The 24,316-nt window shown below is 43.0% G+C and overlaps 1 protein-coding gene across 2 annotated transcripts in view; it reads right to left on the bottom strand.

The window, feature by feature from the left end:
* GALC (galactosylceramidase) overlaps window positions 1–24,107 on the bottom strand; it is a 37,463-nt gene extending 13,356 nt beyond the window's left edge. Inside the window, exons 1-9 of one of the 2 annotated variants that reach the window (XM_035107697.2) lie at window positions 23,703–24,107; window positions 22,521–22,589; window positions 19,049–19,112; window positions 16,838–16,951; window positions 14,543–14,682; window positions 13,688–13,726; window positions 10,625–10,752; window positions 1,555–1,710; window positions 646–770 (exon numbers count right to left, since the gene is read on the bottom strand). In XM_035107697.2, the coding sequence (XP_034963588.2) occupies window positions 646–770; window positions 1,555–1,710; window positions 10,625–10,752; window positions 13,688–13,726; window positions 14,543–14,682; window positions 16,838–16,951; window positions 19,049–19,112; window positions 22,521–22,589; window positions 23,703–23,834 (967 nt within the window). In that variant the 5' untranslated portion in view covers window positions 23,835–24,107. Of the gene's footprint in view, window positions 1–645; window positions 771–1,554; window positions 1,711–5,170; window positions 5,302–10,624; window positions 10,753–13,687; window positions 13,727–14,542; window positions 14,683–16,837; window positions 16,952–19,048; window positions 19,113–22,520; window positions 22,590–23,702 lie in introns of both variants that reach the window. The other variant, XM_035107687.2, reaches the window with a different exon arrangement.
* Window positions 24,108–24,316: the final 209 nt, after the last annotated feature.

Raw genomic sequence — 24,316 nt, 5'->3', positions numbered from 1 at the left:
CTGCACCACAGAAAGCAAAATGTCTAGAGCTGGCCCTATGTACACACAGAGAGAATTTGCTTAGTTCTGCCCCCCCCTGGGGAAAACATGGAATCTTACTAAAATTTAATCATTGAATTAGGCTGCAATCCTAACTCCACTTACCTATTGCTATTGGGACTACAGCTCCCATGAGCCATGACCACCGCCAAGTTGGCTGAGGCTGATGGGAGTAAACCTTGTTAAATTCAATAGGGCTTCTGAGCCACAGTTAGGGCTGCTCTGTAAAAACATGTGCATGCATGTGTGCATAGCATGAATACGTGGCATTTCTTTTTATCATGCTGATCGTGCCTTGAGCTGGCCCTTGTTCTGCCCAAACAAGTTAATTTCCAAATACACCATAACCTTTCCCTTCCAGCTCTTAGTTAACTTGCCAAGAACATCACTACTACAAAGGCTGTCCAATAAGTTTGAAAAATTGCGTCACAGAGCAGCAATTCAAAATACATTTGCAATTCAACCCCATGCATATCTATGCAGAAGTTAGCCCTGCTGGGTTAAATAGTTTGTATGCCCAGTGCTGCGGCTTTTCTTAATAACTTAGAAAAGCCACAATTGAAAAACATACATCTCATTTCAAAAAGCTCTGTCTAAAAAAAGTACCTGTTATCCATATGGGAGGGTTCACAGTGTAATGCCCACTCCATGGTTCCTGTGCTGTCATTAAACCACACCGGTCAAAAGGTAAGTGTTCATAGTAACTAGCCACCAAATTCCAAGCAATAGTGCTGTGTGATATAGGGATAAAGAATACAGGAATTAGTAAAGAGAATCATGTAAAAAATTGGTCTAGCATGCTATGGTTAGACCAGTAAATATACTGGGAATATATTTGTCTATGAGAAAGGGCTGTAGCTCAACGTATGTCATCAGTATATTGCTGACAACGAACTCCAAAACTCCAGATTACTTGTTAAACAGCAAGGACAAAATCGAACCCCCACAATGAAGGCTCTACAAGGCTGAACAGCACTCCCCAAGCATCACCCTCTGGAAATGACCATCCAAGCAGGACCCGACCGACTGCAAAGTGGGTGACACCCACCCCCAATGCAGACAGCCGCTCCAGAAGGATACTATGGTTGATGGTGCTGAAAGCCGCTGAGAGATCGAGGAGAATTAACAGGGACATATTTTCCCTCCGTCTTTCTCCCAACAAGAGGTCATCATGCAGGTCATCAACAACAACTGGAGGTAACATGTGAAGAGGGAAATTAAGACTTATCTAAGCCACAATATCAAGTGTTTGAGCCTACTTCTTCTGTTTTGGATAAAAGTGAACCAGATTGTCAAGAAATACAAGTTTCAAGCCCACAGGGATTTCATTAGCTAAAAAATGCCAAGCTGGCAACCAGGATTTCCAATTACTGGTAATTAGACAAGGTTTTATTCTACCTTGCTTCTCACAGGAGATGATAGATAGATGACAGAGATAGAAAGACAGATAGATGATAGATAGATGATAGACACACGCACACACATATCTATAATTCTATGAAAGTCAAGACATACGATGTCATTTTCCCATTCACGAAATTTTGGTTCAGGATTCGAGCCCAGCAACCTGCCCCCACTTCATCATTGAAAGTGCTATAGTCTTCTGAAGCCCAGAGTTTCTTCTTTGTCTGCAATGCACTAGGCACCGTTTCCGTCCCTGGGTAATGAGCCCTGGATATGGAAAAACAAAAAGCAAGGAAAAAGTGCATTTTAACTCCAAGCAAGCACTCTTAAATAAACTCGATTGCAGTAAGTTTAAACTTTAGAAAACTGTAGTTTCTTTTCTTTCTTTCTTTCTTTCTTTCTTTCTTTCTTTCTTTCTTTCTTTTGCAGTAGTTCTTCTTATCAGTCCTTTCCCCCATGGAGGAGAGATTAGGATCCAAACACCTCTGGAATACATTTAACAAATCACTGATCACCCAGTGAAATTGGGTGTCTTTAACTTGCTGCCTTGCAGACATTGTCAAATTCAGCTCCTATCTGTGCCATAGAATGACCAACAATCAGGGATGATGGAAACTGCAGTCCAAGATGTCTGTAAGGCACAGGGCTGGTGAAGGCCAGGCTGCATCATCCATTTGGATGCAATACACAGTTAAGTCCATGACCCAGAAGAACAGAATATTTGAACCTGAAAGTATCAGGGATTTATTAATTTCTGCCAAAGACTGCCATTTAACTGTTCTGAATACTGAATTGTAAACTGCTGTAACCAGCTCTGGGACCTGCTGGTGAAGGATGGCTAATAGACTGAATAATAATAATTCACATCTCAAAACTTGGAAGGGGAAAAATATCAATACTTAGCATCTACATAGCACTCTGGACACTCAAAAGAGCTTTGCATACTTTCTCATCCATCTTTGCAAGAACCCTGCAAAGTAAGTCGTTATCACTGTCTCCAATCTCTCTCTCTCTCTCTCTCTCTGCCTCTGGTGGGCTCACAGCAGAGGCAGAATTTAAACTGCATAGGTTTACTAACTCTCAGCCGCCATTCCTGACTCAAAGTCAAAGACCTTAAGGACTATAATGTCACACAACAGGGTTTGGGGTTCTTGTTTCTCAAAACAGGAACCCCTGCCTCACTCCGAGCATGCCAAGTTGATTTAGAAACATGGAAGTGCTGAAACATGCAGCTATCCCTAAGAACTTTCTACCGTGTTTCCCCTTTTTTAAGACACCGTCTTATAACTTTTTTCCCTCAAAAAAACACACAGTGGCTTATTTTCAGGGGGTGTCTTTTTTTAAAAAAAGTGCTGGTACAACTGGGACCCACTGGCTCAGGACGCTCAGTGCTCTCTTCTGCGCGCTGCTGGGCGCATTGTTGGCGCTGCCAGTTCCGAGCGCCTGCAGGGTGGGGTGGGGGTGGCAGTGCTTTAAACCCCCAACCCTGTAGAAAGCAATGGAAGTTATGGACCGTAACAATCCTTAAGAGGCGCAGGTCTTAAAAAACCCCTGGTATCCCCCTTGAAGCACAGCCTTCCAAAGTCAGGGGGGAAGAGGTCTGTTTAGACAAAGGAAAGAATCGGGGGTGATTCTGCGCCCTGGGACCCACAGAACTACTTTAAAAATCCCAACCTGGGGGGGGGGCGTCAAATAGTGAAGCCCCATAGCCCTGTAGCAACAGAAGGCACATTCTGAAGCACCCGAGCTGTTCGGTTCCATAAAAAATCCAGGAATTGTAAAATTAACAACAATAATGGGGGGGGGCACTCTATCCAAAGAGTTAAGAAGGAATGGGAAAGTGTTGAGTTATATATGGAAAAATATGGAAAGGAAAGTTAGTTAAAGATAAAAAATAAATAATTATCGCAAGGGAAAAAATAACATCAAAAAGGGTAATAATATTAAATATAAAATAGACAACACAACAGAAAAAGCAAGTATATGACTGAATGAGATCGCACAGGAGTGAGGGAAGTGGGGAGAGAGGGAGGGGGTAAGGAATGGAAGGAGGCAATGGTTGGAGGAGGGTATAGGGGGATGAATTAAAGGAAAATTAAGACTGAGAAGCGCATGGTTTTTGTTTTTTAAAGATGCAAAGGCTTGCAATCAGCCAAAGTATAGAGCCCAACTTCCAGGAGACTGCGATCTACTTGCGGATTTATAAACTGGAGGTGATCTACCCCCGTTTTATTGGTGTTCAGGTCAGAGTTGTTTTTAGAGAGAGGAAATATCCCATTTTTGAGGTTAAAGTAAAAGTTCCTGACCTTTTTTTTATAATGAGGAAATGCTGCTAAAACTCCGTTCTTCATTCCACGAAGGGGAGAGGGGGCGGGGCCGGGTGCTCAAAGACAAAATAAATGGAAAAGGAGATAGCGATCAACTACAGCCTCCTGGGGATCGACCAGCCTCGCATTCATGCAGCCGCTGGGAGAGGCAGGGGCTGCAGCCGAGTGCTGCTTCGCAAACAAACGGGGGAAAGTGCTTAGAACCCAGAGAATCCAGCTGAAAAACACGAAGCAGCAACAGCAATTGCACACACACCATCCCAAGCCAGCACAGTAACCAAGTCCCAAAAGCAAGAAAGGACTCAGCAAACACTGCTGCGGCCGGCGTTGCTGCTGCTGACTCGGGGAGCTCAGTGCTCTCTTCCGCACAGCGCCTATCACTATGGCTTATTTTCGGGGTACGGTTTATATTTCTCAAATGCTTAGAAATGCTGCTATGGCTTATTTTATGACTACGCCTTAAAAAGGGGGAAACACGGTATCTTCTGAAATCTTGAACTCCAGTTATCTTATTGTTTTAACCTAAATCACACCAATTTACCTCCCACAACACACACAAACAAGATTCAGATCTTAACTGAATATAGTCCACCTCCACAATCACCAGTTTCAAAAAGATATGCAAGGCAAATTTTACTCACTGAAGATATAATGTCACCACATGGATTGGTCAGGCTGATCAAATCAGATCTACATGGCAACCATTCACTCTACCAAAAGGGAACAACCAGAACTAAGGAGACCTACCGCTATGAATGACAGTCAATCACATGCAGGTATAGAGCCTGACAGGCCTCCCTACTGTCCAAAGAAAACAGCTTTGGGAGGATGTGATTTTCAGCAAATACTTCCTCCACCAGGAATCTTGGAAGGAGGGGAAACAGCTTGGGGAGGTGGGTGGCATGATTTGAAGCAATGAGGCACTTCTCTGCTCAAATTCTCCTCTCCCCCTTTCCCAGAGCAAAGGAAAAAGGAGAGGGTTGTCATGTTCCAATTACATCAATGTGTGTGTGTAGTTCAGTATCCCTGAAAGCATTCTATGGATCAGGGGTCAGTCCATCTTTGCAACAATAGGTCATCCTCCCAGATCCATGTGTATGGCAGGGGTAGTCAACATGCTGCCCTGCAGATGCTATTGGGACTACAGCTCCCATGAGCCATGACCACCGCCAAGTTGGTTGAGGCTGATGGGAGTTGCATTCCAACATCTGATGGGCACCCCACATCCTCCCCTTGGCATACAGGATTGCTGCTAAAGAGGCACGTGGCCAAAATTTTGTAACTGCTATGCTGATATTCCAGAAAGCACACCTTTTCCAAATTTGCTGTTTTCCATCATTTGCCATAATTTTTCAGAAGGGATTATGGGTGAAAAAATCAGCTTTGAAGAGATGTCCTACCCAATGATATCGACTGCTTCACGTAGCTCAGAGTCAACCCGCATGAAAAAGGAAATTGGCTCCCAGAGGTTATCGCTGGCTATGATCCTCACCCGCTGCAGCTCTTGTTTATCCAAAGTGTATCTTAAAAGCTTGGAAAATAAAGAGATGAAAAGGTAGCATTCCCACACACAGCGTTTTCCAAAAACCAAGGCTGCTGTGCTTCTTTTGGTACACAGCAGGCATATTATGTGCTTCACTCTCCTGAAGGCTAGGTATTAAACAGGAATTGGAAGTCTGCTCTCAGATTTGATCTTGGGAAGCAAGAGAAAGAACCCTGCTCTCATTCACATCCATTGATAGACAAAATCAACCAAGTCAACCGTCTCTCTGTGCAATAGCCCTGACACAGGATATTAGCAGCTTCTAAAGTGCGAGATTGAATGCTTGTGCCAATGTTACTTTAAGCTGGGTTTTAAGAAGAATCAACAAGCAATGGGAGAGGGCACAAATTACAGCTTTATTATTCTGCGCCAAGATTTTATCACCTGTTCCTCATCTCCATGAGAGAAATCTGCACAAATGGTAGAGTTTCAAAAACTGCAGACAAGAACTTCACCAAAGATGGACTGAATTGGTATAAACAGACTATAAGGTATCACTATTAAACAAAGCTCATGGGAGACCTTTATGTACAGCCCAGGTGACCAACATGGTAAAGGTAAAGGACCCCTGGATGGTTAAGTCCAGTCAAAGGTGACTATGGGGCATTCCCCTTCAGGCCAAGAGTCGGCGTTTGTTCAGAGACAGCTTTCCGGGTCATGTGGCCAGCATGACTAAACCGCTTCTGGTGCAACAAAAGCCAGATTGCATGGAAACGCTGTTTACCTTCCTGCTGCAGCGGTACCTACTAGTAGCAGCAGCTACTAGTGTGCTTTCGAATTGCTAGCTTGGCAGAAGCCGTGACAGAGCAATGGGAGCTCACCCCATTGCGGAGATTTGAACCGCTGATCAGCAAGCCCAAGAGGCTCAGTGGCTAACTACGACATCCTGTCAACACTTGCAAGGGGAAACAAAGTGGCCATGTTATTCTGCTGCAGCAAAGACACTGATACCTCTTTCAAAAGATTAGTAGTTTAAAACAACAACACCTGCAATAGACCCATAAACCTAATTGAACAAAAGGTCTTCAAAATAACTTAGCTGTTATACAAAGAGAGCTACTATGGTTGCTGGCATCTGTCTGTCTTGAAAGACAATGGAGTGCACCTCCAGGGGTGAAGTCAACCGCTGCATTAGCAGAACCAAAGTGACCTCCTGGGATGCAAGCCTGGGCAGTGTGCATGCAGTGTGCATCTGGGCTACCCAGATGACAAATATCCCCTTCTCGGTCTCACTGATATGGTCCAAAGGAAAGCAGAGTTGAGGGAAGGAGGCATACAAGTCACCATCCAACCATCTTAAGAACATTCATCGTTATCTACTTCCTTCCACAAATACAACTAATTTTCTGCAAAAGTAGGATTAGTACATATTTGGATGGCACCTCATAGAAGTTCCTAAATATTAGATTACTCCCAATATTGTAAATGGAACCAACCTCCAGTTGGACCAAGACAAAGAATTCAAATTCATACCTAGCTTTGTCAGGGGTCAATGCATTTTGGCTGGCCTTACCAGCGGAGCTAAGCATTTGTTGTTGGCAGGACCCCACTCCTCCAAAGGACAGGGTCCAACAGCTTCTCTGAAATGCGGCACATGGTCAGAAGTCAGAAAAAAAACCTGCTCCTCTGAACTTTTATGTTTGGAGTAAGGGGGAGAAGTGGGAACATGAAAACAAGTTCCACCTCCAAAAGTACAGAGCTGGGGTTATGCAAAGTATTGCTCTTCCTCTGCACCTCACTGGTACTCCAACCAAGCAACTTCCAATGGGTGCAGAGGCTGGGCAAGCCAGCACACCTCCATCTCTTCCTTCCAAATCAGGAAGAAACTTTATTTTTATTTCTTGCAAGCAAGTAAAGTTTTGGAGTAGAGAAAAGATCAATTCAGTAGAAATGTCTCCTGGACACATGCGGCAAATTCAACACCTACTGCACACACAACATTCATGCTAGAAGTGACTATCACAAGCAGAGTTGCTACAATCCAAGTAGCTGACCTCCTGAACAAACTCTATGGAGCCCAACCAGAGCTCTCTATGCTTAAGCCAGTTACTGCAAAGGCTTTGGGGACAAAAGCGAATTCTCTCCTCTCCCGACTAAAGCCCAAACCCATTTTCAATTCTCATTCATTCATTCATTCATTCACAACTCATTTATTCAAGAGAATGAATGAGTACTCCATGGTGAACTTATGGCAAGACACACTTGGCTCCCAAGGCAACATCACTGCGGTGGCAAACAGAGGACATTTCTATTTTCAAACACCACTAACGTTCCACTAGGTGGCCTCTCTGAACAGCAGAAGAAGAATCTGAAGGGAGGGGGAAGGGCTCAGTCGCTAGAGCATCCAATTTGCATGCAGATGGTCCCAGGCTGAATCCTCAGCATCTCCAGGTAAGGCTAGGAGGGAAGATGCCTGAAACCAAGCAGAGCTGCTGTCAGTCAGCATAGACAACACTCAGCTAGATGGACCAATGGTCTGACTCATTATAAGGCAGCTTCCTACGCTGTGTAAATAACAGGGAACTCAAGGGAAGAGGGAGTGTAATATAAATGTTATGGATATGAGATGTATGTAATGATAGAAAAAGAAAATTTAATAAAAAAAATAATAAATAAACAAAACAAAACAAAATGCAGGTGGAGTTTACTGAGCCAGACCATGAAACTACAGGCAAAACACTAAAATCTGGTGCATTTAAGAATTCTGATTTCCTCGTACAATTAAGTGTAAAGGTCCTAGGAGTAGGCATGTCATTTTTAAAAAATAAATGGTTATAGTAAGGTTAGGAGGACTTTGCATGAGACTAGTTTTTGGAAGTCTATCTGCATAGCTACATCTGCATAGCCGAGGCCTAAATGAGCATGTTCAGAAAAGCAAGACATTATCTATGGCAATCTTTTCCACCACTCAGTAGCAGGCTGTAGGTTGAGGCTGCGCTGCTCACCTGACCTCTCTCCAGCTGAGTCGCTGTTGCATACTGGAATGGAGAGGCAGAGGAAAGATCAGTGCAGCTGTGACTCAGGTGAGCAGCATCATTCCACACACAGTGCCTGCCACTAATCACACCCAAGTATAAACCTTGAGCTGCTCTTCTCTATGATGCCTAACTACCATTTTTCAATCAGAAAAGTTATTCCACGGCAAGTAATCATTTTGAAAATCCTTAAGTTCTTCTGAGGGCTGACAATGTGTGTGTGTGTGAATGTAGCTAACTAAATTATTAATCCTGTTGAATGAATCCACAATTGGGTCAAATGTGACTACCAGCTGAATCGCTTTTAAATTAGTCAGCAGAGAGTTAATTGTTGCTGTGGCAATTTAGTAACATTAGACAACTCTGCAGAACAGGTACAATAATATGAAAAACAATGGCCCTGATGAGTGCCCCAGATTTGTTGTGAACCGCCCTGAGATCTACAGATGAAGGATGGTATATTTTATTATTATTATTATTATTATTATTATTATTATTATTATTATTATCATCATCATCATCAAAATTCGGGTGCATGAAGACACCATTAGGAGAAGCCAGCTTCTTCCGAACTACTAAAAATATCCCCTAATTAAAATAACTCTTTTGTTTAGGCTAAAAGGTGTAGCTTCTGCTTACTGGTTAATTAGCCGTCACAAAACAGATTTATGATCCAGCCCTATGTAGCCTCACTTAGTTCAATGATGCTTGCCCCCTACTTAAGGGGTACATCAGAAGAGGAACTTTTATTTCTCAAGTTTTCCTCCCAAGAGATGTATGGCTTTAAACAATGTAAAAGTAAGAGCTGCCGCAAAATATTGTTGTGTGGAGTGTTCCTGCTCAGTGCTCTTCACTTCCACCCAGTTTCCCAATTTCTCCCTCCCAAGAACCAGCCAGTATTCCATGGGTACAGAGCATGGCCAGTGGTTGCTGTGCAGGGGCGTGGGAAGGGGGGGCAGGGGGCGCTCCGCCCCGGGTGTCTTCCCTGAGGGGGGAGTGACAAAATCCTGGGCGGGCGCAATCGCCGCTGTGCCGATCGCACCCCCTGGCCGGGCTGCAACGTTGAATCGCACCCCCTGGGCACGATCACCCCGCCCCTGGGTGCACGGCATGTGCGCCGCTCCGGGTGCTCGAGTGCCTAGCTCCGCCGCTGCCACTGTGCTGCTTTGTGGGGTTATCCCCCGGGTATTCCTTAAGGTTCTTTCCTACTTTGGCAGATTTTAGTGCCCCCCCCCAAGCCTGCTGATACCTCTCTCTTATGTGTGGGTTGGGTTGTTTAGGCTACCTAACAATTGTGTTCATACCCGAATGTCAGAAACAGAGGGAATGATGGCACTTCCACAAGCTTATTTTACAGACCAAGCAAATATCACAAACCCAAGGGCGATCGTGCTGATATATTGGGCGATCCCTTTTTGAAATGAGCATTTCCCTGTTGGAAAGGCATGTTAAGCATAGACTGTCACTAGGAATGTCCAAATGGCCATAAATTTTCCGTATACGACATGAATTTGAATATTAAACAGGTGTTGTCTTTTTCAGCACCTACTGAAGACCTTCCTCTTTCAAAATGCCTTTGAGTTCAGCTTTGAATGGGAGTTCTTTAAAGGTATTTTTAAAGTGTTTCATGGCATGTCGTTTGCTAGGTTCCTTCGGGAGGAAGGGCTGGGTACAAATTTGATTAATAAATAAATGCAGGTAATGGATACCCTGCTCCTCCTCCTATAGAGCACCTAGAAGAGTTTCACAGCTAAGAAATACGGAACACATATATAACAAGGGAAAGGCACACATTAAAAGCACATCTACAAATGAAATTAAAAATAAGGAAATATGAAAAAGAGTAACAATACAGTAACAATACAGTAAAGTAGTAAAATATTACTGCTTTAAATATTAAAACCATGTTGAAAGTGAAGTTTACAGCTCAGAGAAAAGAAAGGCCAGAGAGAGAGCCTGAAGGATTTCTACAATGAGAGTATGCCAAAACCACACTACCACCACCGAAAAGACTGTAGAAGATATATTTAAAAAAGGATGCAGACACCAAAATAAGCAGCAGCAGCAGAGAAACACTAGACAGGTTGCACTAAATGCACAATGTCAAGCACAAGAGCAGAGGTCGCAAAAGGGGCAGCATAGCACCTCAAGTATGAGATGCAGAAATGGCCAAGCTTGGATCCAAATTTCCTTCAGTTAATGGTCAAACATGGATGCAAACTTTCCTCAGCTCATATGGAACTGTGATCAAAGGCACAAAGGAATCACCATCACCAGATAGGTGGGGTATAAATAATAAAATTATTATTATTATTACCCAAGGCTTCCACACTTACCCTACTATCTCAACCGAGTCATTAAGATAGGGATCAACTAGCATTTCATTTGCAATGTCCCAATCGCCATCAGCAGCAATGATGCCAACCTTCCTTAAACCCACTCCGTCCATGGTTTTGCGGAGCACCTTGGTAACAGATAACATTACTTGACAGATACACAGCTTTCATCAATGGGGAGAGTGTGACATTATCTTAACAGATCAAATTAAAGTGTGAGGGCTGTGAAATGATGGAAGAGCTGAGCTTCTACACACACAGTTAATCTGCCCAAATGTCACAGCTCTCAAATGGAATCCTGAACACCCTTACCTGAGAGCAAGCCTCACTGAATTCAGTGGAACATAACCCTGAGCGGACATGCATAGTTCAGCCAATTAACTGTGTGAAGCCCAGGAAAGGGACCAGGAAGAGACAGAGCACTCCAATATATACATGAAATGTACTTTCAACATTTGGATAACTACTGCTTTAAATTGTGCTCCAAAGCTCCCAGTTCCCCAAGTTATTCGTGTATTACCAGTTCTTAATCATGGAACCTGTTGTTAAAACAAGGACTTCCGGGGCTTCAACTTGAAGGGAGTGCCTTGGCAGGTGTACAGGTTGACTTTCCTAGCCACCAATTAGCCACAGCTAATTCCCTTACATCTGGTGATACATCTGCCCCCTTCCAACACACTGTTCTGGATGTTCTCCCAAGCCAATTTCAGGACATGCACAGAGAGCAGGGAAACCCCATTGCACAAATAGATGGGACTCATTTGATGAATCTCGCCCATTAAGACACATCATCATCCAATTTAAATAATGTAAGAATTTTAACTGAATTGTTAATGACCGAGAAAGCAGAAACGCTGGAGATTTGAAAATCCTTGGCAGCTCTCCATTCTTATCATTAAACAGGCATGACACCCTGAACTCAGAAGTCAATTAAGTGTTTGAGAACTCCGTTCTACATTCACTTAGCAGCCAGCTTCTAATACCATGTTTTAAAACAGGGGTGCAAAACCTCCAACCCACAGACCTGATTAGGCCCACCAGATCTTCCCTTTTGGCCACTTCTACCTGCCCCACAGATGAAAGGAAACCCCTGGCTCAGCTGAAATAGGTTTGCAGGGGCTGCCAATATGTGGTGTCTGAAAAACAATCTACAAAGCACTCTGTCATGGGGTCTTGCAGAATGCTTTGCAATACTGGTAGACTTCACAAGACCAGACAATCAGTCAATTGTCAGGTCTTGAATAGTGCTTTGAAAGGTACTTTGTGGGCTGTGAATTTGCCTGCACTGTTTGATTTCAAATGGTGCAGAGTGGAAGGGGTAACTGATGTCATTGTGATGTCAGGTGATTGAGAGGTGAGCAGCCCCACCCACCTGCCAAATTTGGTCTTCAACAATGGAGGGGAGGGAGAAGATCCTCCTGGCCAGATCCAGTTCCCCACCTCTACTTTAAAGCAGAACCAGTAAAAAAAAAATCCATTTGTAAAACCCTATTATATCCTTCATTGTTAATCTTGCAATCTCCAATTTTATGCAATGCAGAAATCATTCATACAACATAAACCACTCTACACATACAGAAAAGATGATAATCTTAAATAAATATTTCTGTCTCATACAGATAAGACGTCCCATGAGTTATGTCCATTATCCTACATTTAATAAAGCGGACTAATAATACCACCACCACTTAGAAACTGACTGTAATTGAAGTGCATCCCATGCAGGGCCGGCTCTAGGTACTTCCCAGGGAATAAGCTCCACTGAAGTCAATGGACTTATTTTTGAGTAGATATGGGGTTGTCTAGTAGGGCACTATGTCGGATATAAAACGAGGATGGGCAGCCAGTTGCCCTCCAGATACTCTTGGACTCCAGCTCCCATTAGCCCCAGCTAGCACGGCCATTGGGTCATGGTCAGAACTGATGGGATTTATAGTCCACAATGTCTGGAGAGTAAGTGGTTCCTCCCACCTTTCAGTTCTTGGCCTATTAGTGCTGCTGTCAAACCTTACTTCAGAGAAATGGAGGAATGTTCAATAAAAGATAAATCTGTAGCAGTGAGACAAGTTAGCTTAAGAGACACATCTGTAAAGGACAAATTTAACTACACTAGTTTTCCTAGCAGAGTTCAGCTTGGGCAAACGTGCATTCAGTCACTTATAACTTTCACTGCAGTCCCTTGCTACCAGACATACACACAAAATACACACTTTTAACATATCCCTTCATTTTACATTATAACTGTAGTAGCATTTCATGTCTTCAAAAATGGGGTTCATTTTAATTTGCTGTGCATAGCAAGACACTCTTTGTCAATAAACACTATGTATTGTATGCAATGGTTGAGCAAGTAGCAGGCTCAAACCATGGTTTAATGGCTTGTTTCCATGAAACTGTGGCTTGTTTCCCAGTTCAGAGGGAATGGGAGACTATGGTTAACTGAAGACCTGATGTGTCTGCTCATACCTCAAAGGGAGGAGTGAAGGGGCGATGTGCACAAGCAAAAGGCTTATTTGCTAATAAACGATAGTTATCGGCCAGAAACTGAAGAAAGAATAAAACCAACACTGAGAATCTAGAGACCCCCTAGTCCAGTGTTTCCCAAGCAGACATCCTCTTGATGTATTGGAATACAATTCCCATCAGCTCCAATCAATATGGGCAGCAGCCAGGGATTATGGGAATTGTAGTCCAAAACATTTGGGAGGCATCAGCTGGGCATGTTTGGATTGCAGCCATTTTCTATGCATCTTTATCCATTAAAACTGCCTTAGGAAGCTTTGCTACCAATTAGCAACAGAACAAAAACAAAAGCAAGAACTGTAGGTAAGCTGATAAAGGTAAGCTAGTGCAGAAATTCTGCCCTCTTCTACACACATAGATACACATACAGAAACACCAGCTGTGCTGTTCTAATGTGTCCAAGCAAAATTGGGAGAGGATGCAGAGGGAGAGATCCTGTTGCACTAGTACAACTTAGCTGAATTCTGCTAGAAGTTCTATGTTACACATGCTAAGAATGCATTATTTTAAAAATGGATGTCAATTGATCAGTTGACCTACCTTGATATATTTGCTGCTAAAAGACCGTTCATTCCAGATCTAAAAATACCAAAATAAAATAAAAAAACAGAAGTGATACAAAGGTAAGAGAAGACACACTCAAACCCAATTCCTGGCATGCCCTTTCCTGAGCTTACTGGGCTTAAGCCTGGAGGGCCAATGGGCAAAATGTTTTGCTCCTGGTACTTATGAAGCCTCAGGTTTGTCTAGGTCTGATATGCTGCAGAAAAACTGTCCAGGCTTAAGGATCTGTACTGGAAGCTACGCTCTCTGTCCTGGCCCAACGTGTGGTAATAATGCACACAGAATGAAAGGCAGCCAGTGGTGGATGGCCTACTAGTAAATCTCTGGGTGATTAAAAGTAGATCAGAAACAAATTCTGACTACCAACTGTTCAACTTCAACAACAACAACAACAACTTAAATGAGGAAAGCAGGAAAAGGAGGACTGAAAATTGGGGTTAGGTGGAGGGAAGGAACATAAGTTCAGTGCAGTTCTGGTAGTAAAGAATGGTTTAATTGTAGCGCCTTCTCCAGGTGTTACAGGTAGGAAAAAGGATGCATGTGTTTGCGTATAAATGTGTACACAAAGGAAATGTACGTATGTCTTTTGTACCAGGCTCTGACTGGTGGATCTTGAGGTTCTAGGACAAAAAAACAAGGCAAATCCCATAAGCCTAAAGTGTGCGCACCTTTGTTTCCTAATCATTATTTTAATAATTGGGGGGAGGGGTGTGAAGTAACCCAGTGGATTTTTTTAAGGAAAATGGTCGAAGCAGACTTGTATTGGATGACTTTGGAATATCTAACATGAATCATGTTCAAAAGTATTTAAACAGGAATTCCTTTACTAACCCCAATGTAGTCAATGTCCAAATCATGAAATCTTTTAGCGCCTATAATCCAGGACACAATATAATAAGCAGTCACATCCGGATGATCATAGGGCCAGTTCTCACCCCTCCCAACCCATCCTGGGAAAGCCCAGGGCAACCCTGTAAAGAGAAAAAAACAAGCATAAAATTAATACAACGGAAAAGCTTAGCACACAGCCCCTATTCTCAAAATAGGACAGTTCAAACTTAAACCTACCCTGCAAGAGAGGCATTTGGGGTGTGCTCAGGCTACAGAACAATCCATACATTTCTTTGCTTGTGTCTGAGGGAGGCCCTCTCCTGCAGAGTGCAGTGCTCAACTGGGTATAAAGGGGTGAGATTATCTGCTAGGTATCCGTGTCCCAAACTATGTAAGGCTTTGTACACCAGTACCAGCCTCCTGAGTTTAGCCTGGTGTCTAGCTGGCAGCCAAGGAGATTAAAAAGTAAGTTACACTTATGGGGATGTTAATCCCAAATCCAGTCTAACAATCATGGCTAGAAGCAGGTAGGGAAACTGGTTTGGGCTAACTAGAATATCTGCACTAACTATTGGCTCTAAGGGCATGCCCATATGAGACATGAGGGAGAGGGGAGAAGAGAAGCACATATGCCCAGATAACAAACCAAACCATGGTTTGGCGATCAGGCAGCACTAAACATCAATTTTCTTTCGTTGGTAAGTTTTGATTCAGTATTTCCACGGTTCCCCACAAATATAACTATAAATCATCTTTTCATTCTCTCCAGAAATGTGTGCTGACAAACAATACCCTCTGCTACTGGGTCTTCCCTTTCTTCCTCCAGCAAAGCTGTGGGCTTAAGTGCCTGCGGAGAAAGGCTGCAACCAACAAACCAGCACTCTTTCTGCTATCAGGCCCTCCTTTACTGTATGCCACAAAACAGTGCTTTTCACCCAGTGGTACACCTCATGGAGTTATCAGGAGGAACAATTACAGTCAGGTGACCAGCACTGCTTCAGGCTCGTCCTGGGCTTCCTTCATATTCGGAGTGTGCACTTTCTCAGAACTAATGCATTTTTCATGAAGCACTCAGGAAATGACAGGTTGATTGTGTGGGCAAAGAAATGCAAAAACAGGAAGGTGAGGCAGCATGCCGTTGCAACTGGCACTTCTGAAAGAGGAAGATTCTGCAATGCATGGGAAATCTGTGTTGCCTAACTCTGTCATGGGAAGACATTTGTGACATTATGAGTGGAAGGCTTTCAAAAGAGGCAAACGGCAGCTCCAGGCATCTAGTCTTCCTTGTTGGTTGTCAGCCCTTCCAGGTAATGCTGATTTTCTTTGGGACACCCTACAAGAGACTATACAATGCACTGCTTGCTCCTGGGGCTTCACCTCAGTCCCCAACCAACATCACAATTTAATTTTTCAGAAGTGTTAGAGGTTCCTGCATATTGTATTTTTACAAACAGGCTGGATTTCTTCAATAAGGTTTCCTTGTCAATTGCAATGGTAATTTTGGTATCAAAGCATGCGGTATACAGTATTGGAGTTTTATATAAAAATAATAATGTTCTCTTAACACTTCCATCACACTACATCCCCAAAACTTCCCTTTCAAATTTAAGAGGATTTTATTATAAGTTTATATAACAGAAATGATTTGGAATGGATGCGGGGGATTCAAACTACAAAATCCCTTAAGTGTGTGTTAATCATGGGGTGCTGACCGAAACCCAATTTTTAGTGAAGGGGGGGAGTATTTTGGGAGAAGTAAAATGTTTACAGTTTAATCATTATGTAAAAGTCTTCTCTCTTTTTTTAAATGAATGAATAAATAAAGCCTGACAGGTCAAAATTGCTCCATCTGGCCACCAACTCATTCCTATGTAAGCAGTAACAACAGCAGAGGATGCCTTCTTTTCTCCCCCACCCCCACCCCACGGTTTTTTTCTTGGTAGAAGCTCATGGCTAGTGAGGAAAGAGAATAACCACCAGCCTGGGTCTGAATGACATGCAAAGCCAAACACTGGCTAACGTCAGCACAGGATAGGCCTGAAAAGCATCCGCTCCTCTCTGAGAGCTTGCAAATTCATATGGTCCTGGTAAATCACAGTTTGGGCTTGCAAAGTTGTGCGAACCCAACCTCTCTCAAACACACAACACATACTCTCCAAGCTGAGTAAATTATTATTATTTAAAGCATGCTGCATGTTACATTGGAACAAACTGGTTTAAAATGAATCACAAAGGTACTCTCAAATTACAGGGTAAGAAGGACAAAACGTCAGCTCACAGGTCTGCAGTTCTTACCGATCAATTTAATATTAGGGTTTCTCTTTTTAGCTTCTTTCATCAGCCACCATTCATAGCCCCGGAAATAATTTTCATCATCTTCATAATGCATGTGGGATGGTTCAGTCCCATCTACAGAAGGAAAACAAAACTGTAACTCAGCAATGTGTGACACATCCTTTGCTACATCAATCTAATACATTTCGTTAGACATGTAAACTATATGTGTATCATGAAAGTGGACATGCAATATTATTCTTACACCAATTTTAGCACCCTGGATAGCATCAAGAGAAGAAGGAGATTAACAACAAATGCAGTTCTCTGTACTTATACACCTACATTAAGAACCTTGATCTTCTATAGACATTCCAATGCCTATCCTGTAATCACAGGTTGTAAGAACTTAGTGAGTGGAAAGCTATACTTTAAGTCAGGTTGTTCTGGGGCTTATCTGCTGAAGAATCACAAGCACATGAAACATGATGGCAAAAAAATACTAAAATCTGAAATGTAGACGAAATGTGGTGCCCAGATGGCACCAGGTTATGTTGCAGGGTTCTTCAAAAATCATAGCAACCATTTTTTGACAAAGTCCAAAGATATTATAAGCTGAAGTTTGGCATTCACCCACTCATGACTCTGCACTGAAATAATGCTACTAAAAAAACAATGCTAATTAAATGTTCTAAATATAAATCAGCTGTACCATCCAGCTTACGCAGTGCTTTGCCAGCCCAGGATATGCATGCCTCATTTACAAGGCAAACTATTCTCTGTTTATGATCTATGTCCAGTTGCATTAGATTGAGAGCTTCATGTAATATGGAACAATAATAACACCATTCTAACTATTCTTAATAGCTACATCTGTCAACCTCAACATCCTCCAGCTACATATATAGCAATAATAATATTATTAACACCATATCTATGTCACCTAATTCATATAAAATACCTCTAAGCAGTATACAGCAAATAAAAAAACCAAAATATGCAATGAAACCATAAATACAACTCAATAAAACACTGATCTTTGTTGATCAGTAATTGGGAGCCCCACACAACACCTCTCAGCTTCCCGTCTCTCCCCTAGGAACAAACAAACAAACTCACAGGTCACCTCAGCATCTCTCACAACAATGAAGATCCCCTGAACATGCTGGTCTCACCCTTGTCTCTCACTGTAGGTAAGGTCACCTTTGGCCCTCTAGATGCTGCTGAACTACAATTCCCACCATCTCTGGCCACTGGCCAATGCTTCCAGGGGCTGATAGGCATCGTGGTTCAACAACATCCAGAGAGTCAAAAGTTCCCCACACCTGCTGTAGGGTGTGCGGGCAGGCGCCAAGATGTGAGGGAGCCTCCTCAAGCTGTCCACAGCTGTGTCCTATTCAACAGTGGATCAGCAGCCCTCCACACACACAGGTCCAGGCTACGGTATAATTTGTAACAGTAGGAACTTGGGGGGGGGGGTGTTTCATATATGCTTCCGCCTACCCATTTAACAGCACCTTGATATGCTTACTTGGAAATAAGTGCTAATGAAATCAATGGATTTACAGCAAAGTAAAGCATGTTTATAGCAGGAGGACATCCAATTTTCTGGAGATATTCTCCAACTTAATATGGAAACCACTAGGCAACAGCTCCCCCTACCATGCAAAAACAAAGCACCATACACACAACAATCTTAATAATATTGATGATGATGATGCTAATAATAATAATAATAATAATAATAATAATAATAATAATAATAATGTGCCACCCATCTGACTGGGTCACCCCAGACACTAGGGGTGGCTCCTAACAAAATATTAAAAATGCAATAAAGCATCAACCATTAAAAATTTCTCTGCCTTCAGATGTCTTCTAAAAGTCAAATACTGTAGTTATTTATCTGTTTGACATCTGATGGGATGTACACACAGGTACACAGAACAACTGGGGGGGGTACCACCCCCACCCTGCTTATCAAATTATCAACATAACTCTGGGGAAGGGCAATTATATCCCCATCAAGGGGCTTGAGAAAAATCTCCACGAGTATTTTGTTCCAACCATAACAGAATCAGTTTTCCAGAACCTAGTAAAGAGGCACAATCAGTATATCATGCAAAGCTCGTGGTGAGCAACTTGGTTGACAATGTTTAGAACTAACCAACCAGTAATTACAGCATTATTACAATGTTTTGTGGTTAAATCTCTTTCCTCAACAGCTCATACCTGTGGACTGTGCATCTCCGCCAATCTCCACTTTGAGGATTTGTAAAGCGGCAGCAAAATTTGGCTTCAGGGGAAAAAGAAGAGGAAGCAGTGTTAACATTTATGCTATGCATGGATCACAGTGTATCATGTAACTAGGAAATAATTTGCAGTCATGACTGTGGTACTGACTTATCACATACTACGATGCTCAACAATCATTACTTCTTTGATTGAAAACAGAGATTGTGTTTGCACATGATATGCCAAAATAGTGGCTGTGCAAGCATACACTGCACATAATAAGTCAGACTTCAGAGCCTTTGAGACGCTGGCAGTCAATATCCCGCAGAGGATCAGTTCTGCAGTGCTAATGGAACTAGTCACCCAGCAACACCAGCACTAGGGAAAGGGATTTTAATACATCTTTACAAAATAACTTGGTACAGAAGCCTATTATGCCTTCACCTTTCATCAGCCTTTCCCCTCTCCGTGCGCTGCAAAAATGAGCCTTGTGGCCCTTCTGCAATTGTTTTCTCCCAGCTTTGCTCATACAGTTGCAATTACTTCAAATTGCTTCATGTCAAAATGCAAGTAGATAAATAGGAACCACTACAGCGGGAAGGTAAACGGCGTTTCCATGTGCTGCTCTGGTTTGCCAGAAGCAGCTTTGTCATGCTGGCCACATGACCTGGAAGCTGTACGCCGGCTCCCTCGGCCAATAATGCGAGATGAGCGCACAACCCCAGAGTCGGTCACGACTGGACCTAATGGTCAGGGGTACCTTTACCTTTACCTTTACTGTTCCTTCCTACAATTAAGTGGAAAGGGAAACAGGCTATGAAACACACAGCACTTTCTCCAGGCTGGAAGGAACCCCACAGCACCGCCCTGAGCCCTTGCCAGGATCATTACATTGCTAATTACCAAAAGCAGAAGAATAATTTAGTTGCTCATTTTATCTCATTCCCTCGTTCTACATATATACCGTATATATATATATATATATATACACACACACACATATATATACTGTACATACTATTGTTACGCAAAATTTTGCATATTGCAAGGAAGTTTCTTCTGCAAGGTCAATTATTTTGCAGCTTAATAGATTCCCTCAAAGAACAATAATCCCAATTACATAAAATAATCGCCTTCAATATTTTTTAAAAAAAATTATTCACAGAAGCACAATCATAGAATCGTAGAATGGTAGAGTTGGAAGTAATCTCAAGGGTCCTCTAGTCCTATTAGCCCTCAAAGAAGCCACCCAGCACAAGTAATAAGCAAAAAAATAGCCAATAAGCAAAAAAAATAGCCATTTGCCATGGTTTTGAAACTTGCCGGCTGTCTTCACATAGTAAACAGTGTCACGTAGTAACTACAAAGAGGGCTTAACCTCTCGGAACAGATTCAAATGACAATTCTGCCCTGCCAATCTGATTGAGAAGATGTTAAAGAACTTGGTTGTTGTTTTTTTGTAAACCTCTTACTTCTTAGAAATTTATTCTCCAGCATCAACAACAGGGCTAGCCTGACCTGATGGGGGACTTCCACAGGGCGGGGGGGGGGAGGGGACACAGGATGCAGGAATTTGAATTTCAATCCAAGTCATCCCTGAGACTGTTTTGTGTGCAGTACTATGACTTTGTAGCAAAATACATATACTTAAACACTTAGCTGAATTTTAAAGTATTATCTTATTAACTTTTTTCTTGTACTTCGATGTAGATTGTACCATTATTGGGAATAGTTTGAAATAAGGTTTTCCCCCTAACCTGTTTGATTTAACAATTCTTGTTATTTTCTGCTCCAATCAATAAACTTTGAAACTGGGGGAAAAATGATAATGGAGGAAATATATATTTATCCCACAACTTCCAATAAAGGGTTTCAGTTTCTACATCATTCCCATTTGTATCCCACCTCTGGGTAGTTCCAATGCCCTCAGAAGGCTGTGTGAGGGGCAGCCCATTATTTGTAGTAGTCCCTAATTTGTGGAATTCTCTCCCCATAGAGGTGCATTTGGCACCCTTATTATAGTTTCTGATGCATGCTGAAGATGCACATCATCACTGTAGCCTTTGACGTACATCTTTAGGATTCACTCTGTTCTTTTGACTGCAATTAGTGTTAAACAATTTTTAATATAGTATTTTAAGTTGTTGAAGTGCACCCTGGAACCTGATGGTGAAAGGCAAGCAATAAATTGAACTAAAAAGAATTTTGCCTGAAAAGAAATAAAAAGCTTATCATATTCCTCAACACCATTTTGTCACAAGCAGCACAAATAATCTTGAAAGCCTCATTATCACCCCATTCATTTACCAGGAAAGACCATAAATTTCCCAGGCACTCCAGAAAATGACATTCTTGCTATGAAAAAAGCCCCAGCACTGTGCTGTTCACCTTATTCATTCACCATTTCAGCATTGCCCAAATACCCAGGCTGTTTCTGTAAGTACATTTCTTACATTCTATTCTGAACTGCAGTCTTTCATCAACATTCTTAATGTTGAAATGAAAAGCAGTACATCTCAGTTTCACAGGTTTTATATAAATTTAAGTATGGTAAAGAATACTTGTCAGCATATTAACACATGGAGCAGCCCTTGAAGGCAGCCCAGAATGTAGCTGCCAGAGCACTAAGTGCCACGTCAGTTATGAAACACCCTTCCTTACAAGAATGGTTGAGATCTGCCTTACTTTCTTTTCAGTGCCAACTAAAGACATATTTGTTCCAGAATTTGGAGAGGTTGAGAAAGTCAGTTGACACCCAGGATAGAAGCACCTATATGGAATTTTGATTATGCATTTTATGTGCTCTGGTTCGGCTATTTTTATGTGATGTTTTATAATGCAACAGCTAACCCTAGGATATCAAACAAGGCTGGATAAGAAAAACATCCTAGCTCAAATTGTTACATCTTATTTGCCAGCCGTATAAAGCAAACATCAAGCATACACCATGGCTAAAAAAAATACAAGTTGATATTAATGTACTGCTAAGGTTTGGGTCATGATATCAAGCACTGCATACAGGTTTTATATAAATTTAAGTATGGTAAAGAATACTTGTCAGCACATTAACACATGGAGCAGCCCTTGAAGGCAGCCCAGAATGTAGCTGCCAGAGCACTAAGTGCCACGTCAGTTATGAAACACCCTTCCTTACAAGAATGGTTGAGATCTGCCTTACTTTCTTTTCAGTGCCAACTAAAGACATATTTGTTCCAGAATTTGGAGAGGTTGAGAAAGTCAGTTGACACCCAGGATAGAAGCACCTAAATGGAATTTTGATTATGCATTTTATGTGCTCTGGTTCGGCTATTTTTATGTGATGTTTTATAATGCAACAGCTAACCCTAGGATATCTAACAAGGCTGGATGGCTAAAACATTTCTTAAAGAAATTAAAAAACGGTCAAAAAGAGGTTGATTCAATGACTGCCCTAGGTCAAAGTCTACAAGAACAGCAATGCCACACTTACCTTAAAAAGATAATCCAAAATCTGAGAGCGATAAGGTTCTGGGTAATTCACCAAAAGCCGGGAAGTAGCCTAGAAAAGAAAAAAAGGAAAATGCTGGAATTACTGTTTCTATCTCTATACCGTAAAATGTAAAAATCATACACTCCATAATCTGATAGGTGATTGTTGCACACACACCTGGGCTCACACCCCAAACCGGAGCCAGTTTCACCAACCCCTGTTAATTGTTGTTTAGTCGTGTCCGACTCTTCGTGACCCCATGGACCACTGTCCAACCATCTCATCCTCTGTCATCCCCTTCTCCTTGTGCCCTTTTGCATAGTCAATGAAGCAGAAGTAGACATTTTTCTGGAACTCTCTAGCTTTCTCCATAATCCAGCGCATGTTTGCTATTTGGTCTCTGGTTCCTCTGTCCCTTCGAAATCCAGCTTGCACTTCTGGGAGTTCTCGATCCACATACTGCCTAAGCCTGCCTTGTAGAATTTTAAGCATAACCTTGCTAGCGTGTGAAATGAGCGCAATTGTGCGGTAGTTGGAGCATTCTTTGGCACTGCCCTTCTTTGGGATTGGGATGTGGACTGATCTTCTCCAATCCTCTGGCCATTGCTGAGTTTTCCAAACTTGCTGGCATATTGGGTGTAGCACCTTAACAGCATCATCTTTTAAATTTTTAAATAGTTCATTAGTTATTATTAAATTTATATACCGCCCATCGCCCAAGGATCACAAAGCGGTTCATAATATAAAACCAAAAACCAAAAATGTGTAATGTAGCAACGGACTGGAACAATAAACCTCCCGACTAAACATCAGGAAGAACTTCCTGACCAGAAGAGCTGTTCGACTGAGGAACCGTCTCCCATTTCGTTTTAATTAGTTTTTATAGGGGGGGGGGGGTTGTGTTACAAAGCAAACAGATACACAGGGTACGGTTATAAGCAGAGGTTGGGTGGCCAGCTGCCCTGGATGCTTTATAGCCGAGACTCCTGCATTGCAAGGGGGGTTGTACTGGATGACCCTTAGGGGTCCCTTCCAACTCTACAGTTCTATAGGATCCCCCAGCCCACACACACGCGCGCGCGCATTTCCCGCGCATGGACCCTCATGGACCGGGGTGAGGCGCCTACAGACACCTCCCCACCTGCCCCCGGGGGTAGCGGCAGCCACCGCCGCTCAACCTACCCCGCCACCGCTGAGGGCGCCGATGCCGTCGAACTCCCAGGCCAGCCCCAACGCGTCGTCCAGCCGGTAAACGCCGCTGGCCGAGGCCAGGCTGCAGCCCAGCAGCGCGAAGCCCCACAGCCCCCAGGTCATCCTCGCACGCTGCGCTGAGACGGGGACAGGGCAGGACGAGACGAGACGAGACGGGTGAATGAATGAACGGCTGACCGACCGGCGGGCCTGCCGCGCTTCCAGCCTCGGGACGAAGGTGCAGCCGCGTAGCCTCAGCGCTGCTCTGCTTCCGACCGGCTCCTGTCATAAATCCTGTCAGCAACGGCTCGAGCGGCTCGAGGCCTCCACTCCCCCACCCGAGCACGGTCACGTGACGCGAGGTCACCTGACGGCTGCGTCGCCGTTGTTGTGTTTCGGCGAAAAGAAAGAGGTTTTTCGCGCGTTCCGCGGAATGCTGTTCCCGGCCGCCGCCACCCCGCCCCCTTCTTCACCTCCGATGACGTTCCCGCTGCGTCATTGCAGTCACGTGAGGGGACTATCCTGTTGATGCTGGGTGGCTTTTGAAGTTTTTGTTTTTGTTTTTGCTGTTAGGAGGATTGCGCGCTGCAGGCTCTTTTTTTCGG

This window comes from Zootoca vivipara, chromosome 1 (genome assembly GCF_963506605.1).
Source record: "Zootoca vivipara chromosome 1, rZooViv1.1, whole genome shotgun sequence".
NCBI lineage: Eukaryota > Metazoa > Chordata > Lepidosauria > Squamata > Lacertidae > Zootoca > Zootoca vivipara.
Note: the sequence above shows the minus strand (reverse complement) of the source record. Positions and strands in the feature narration are given on the sequence as shown.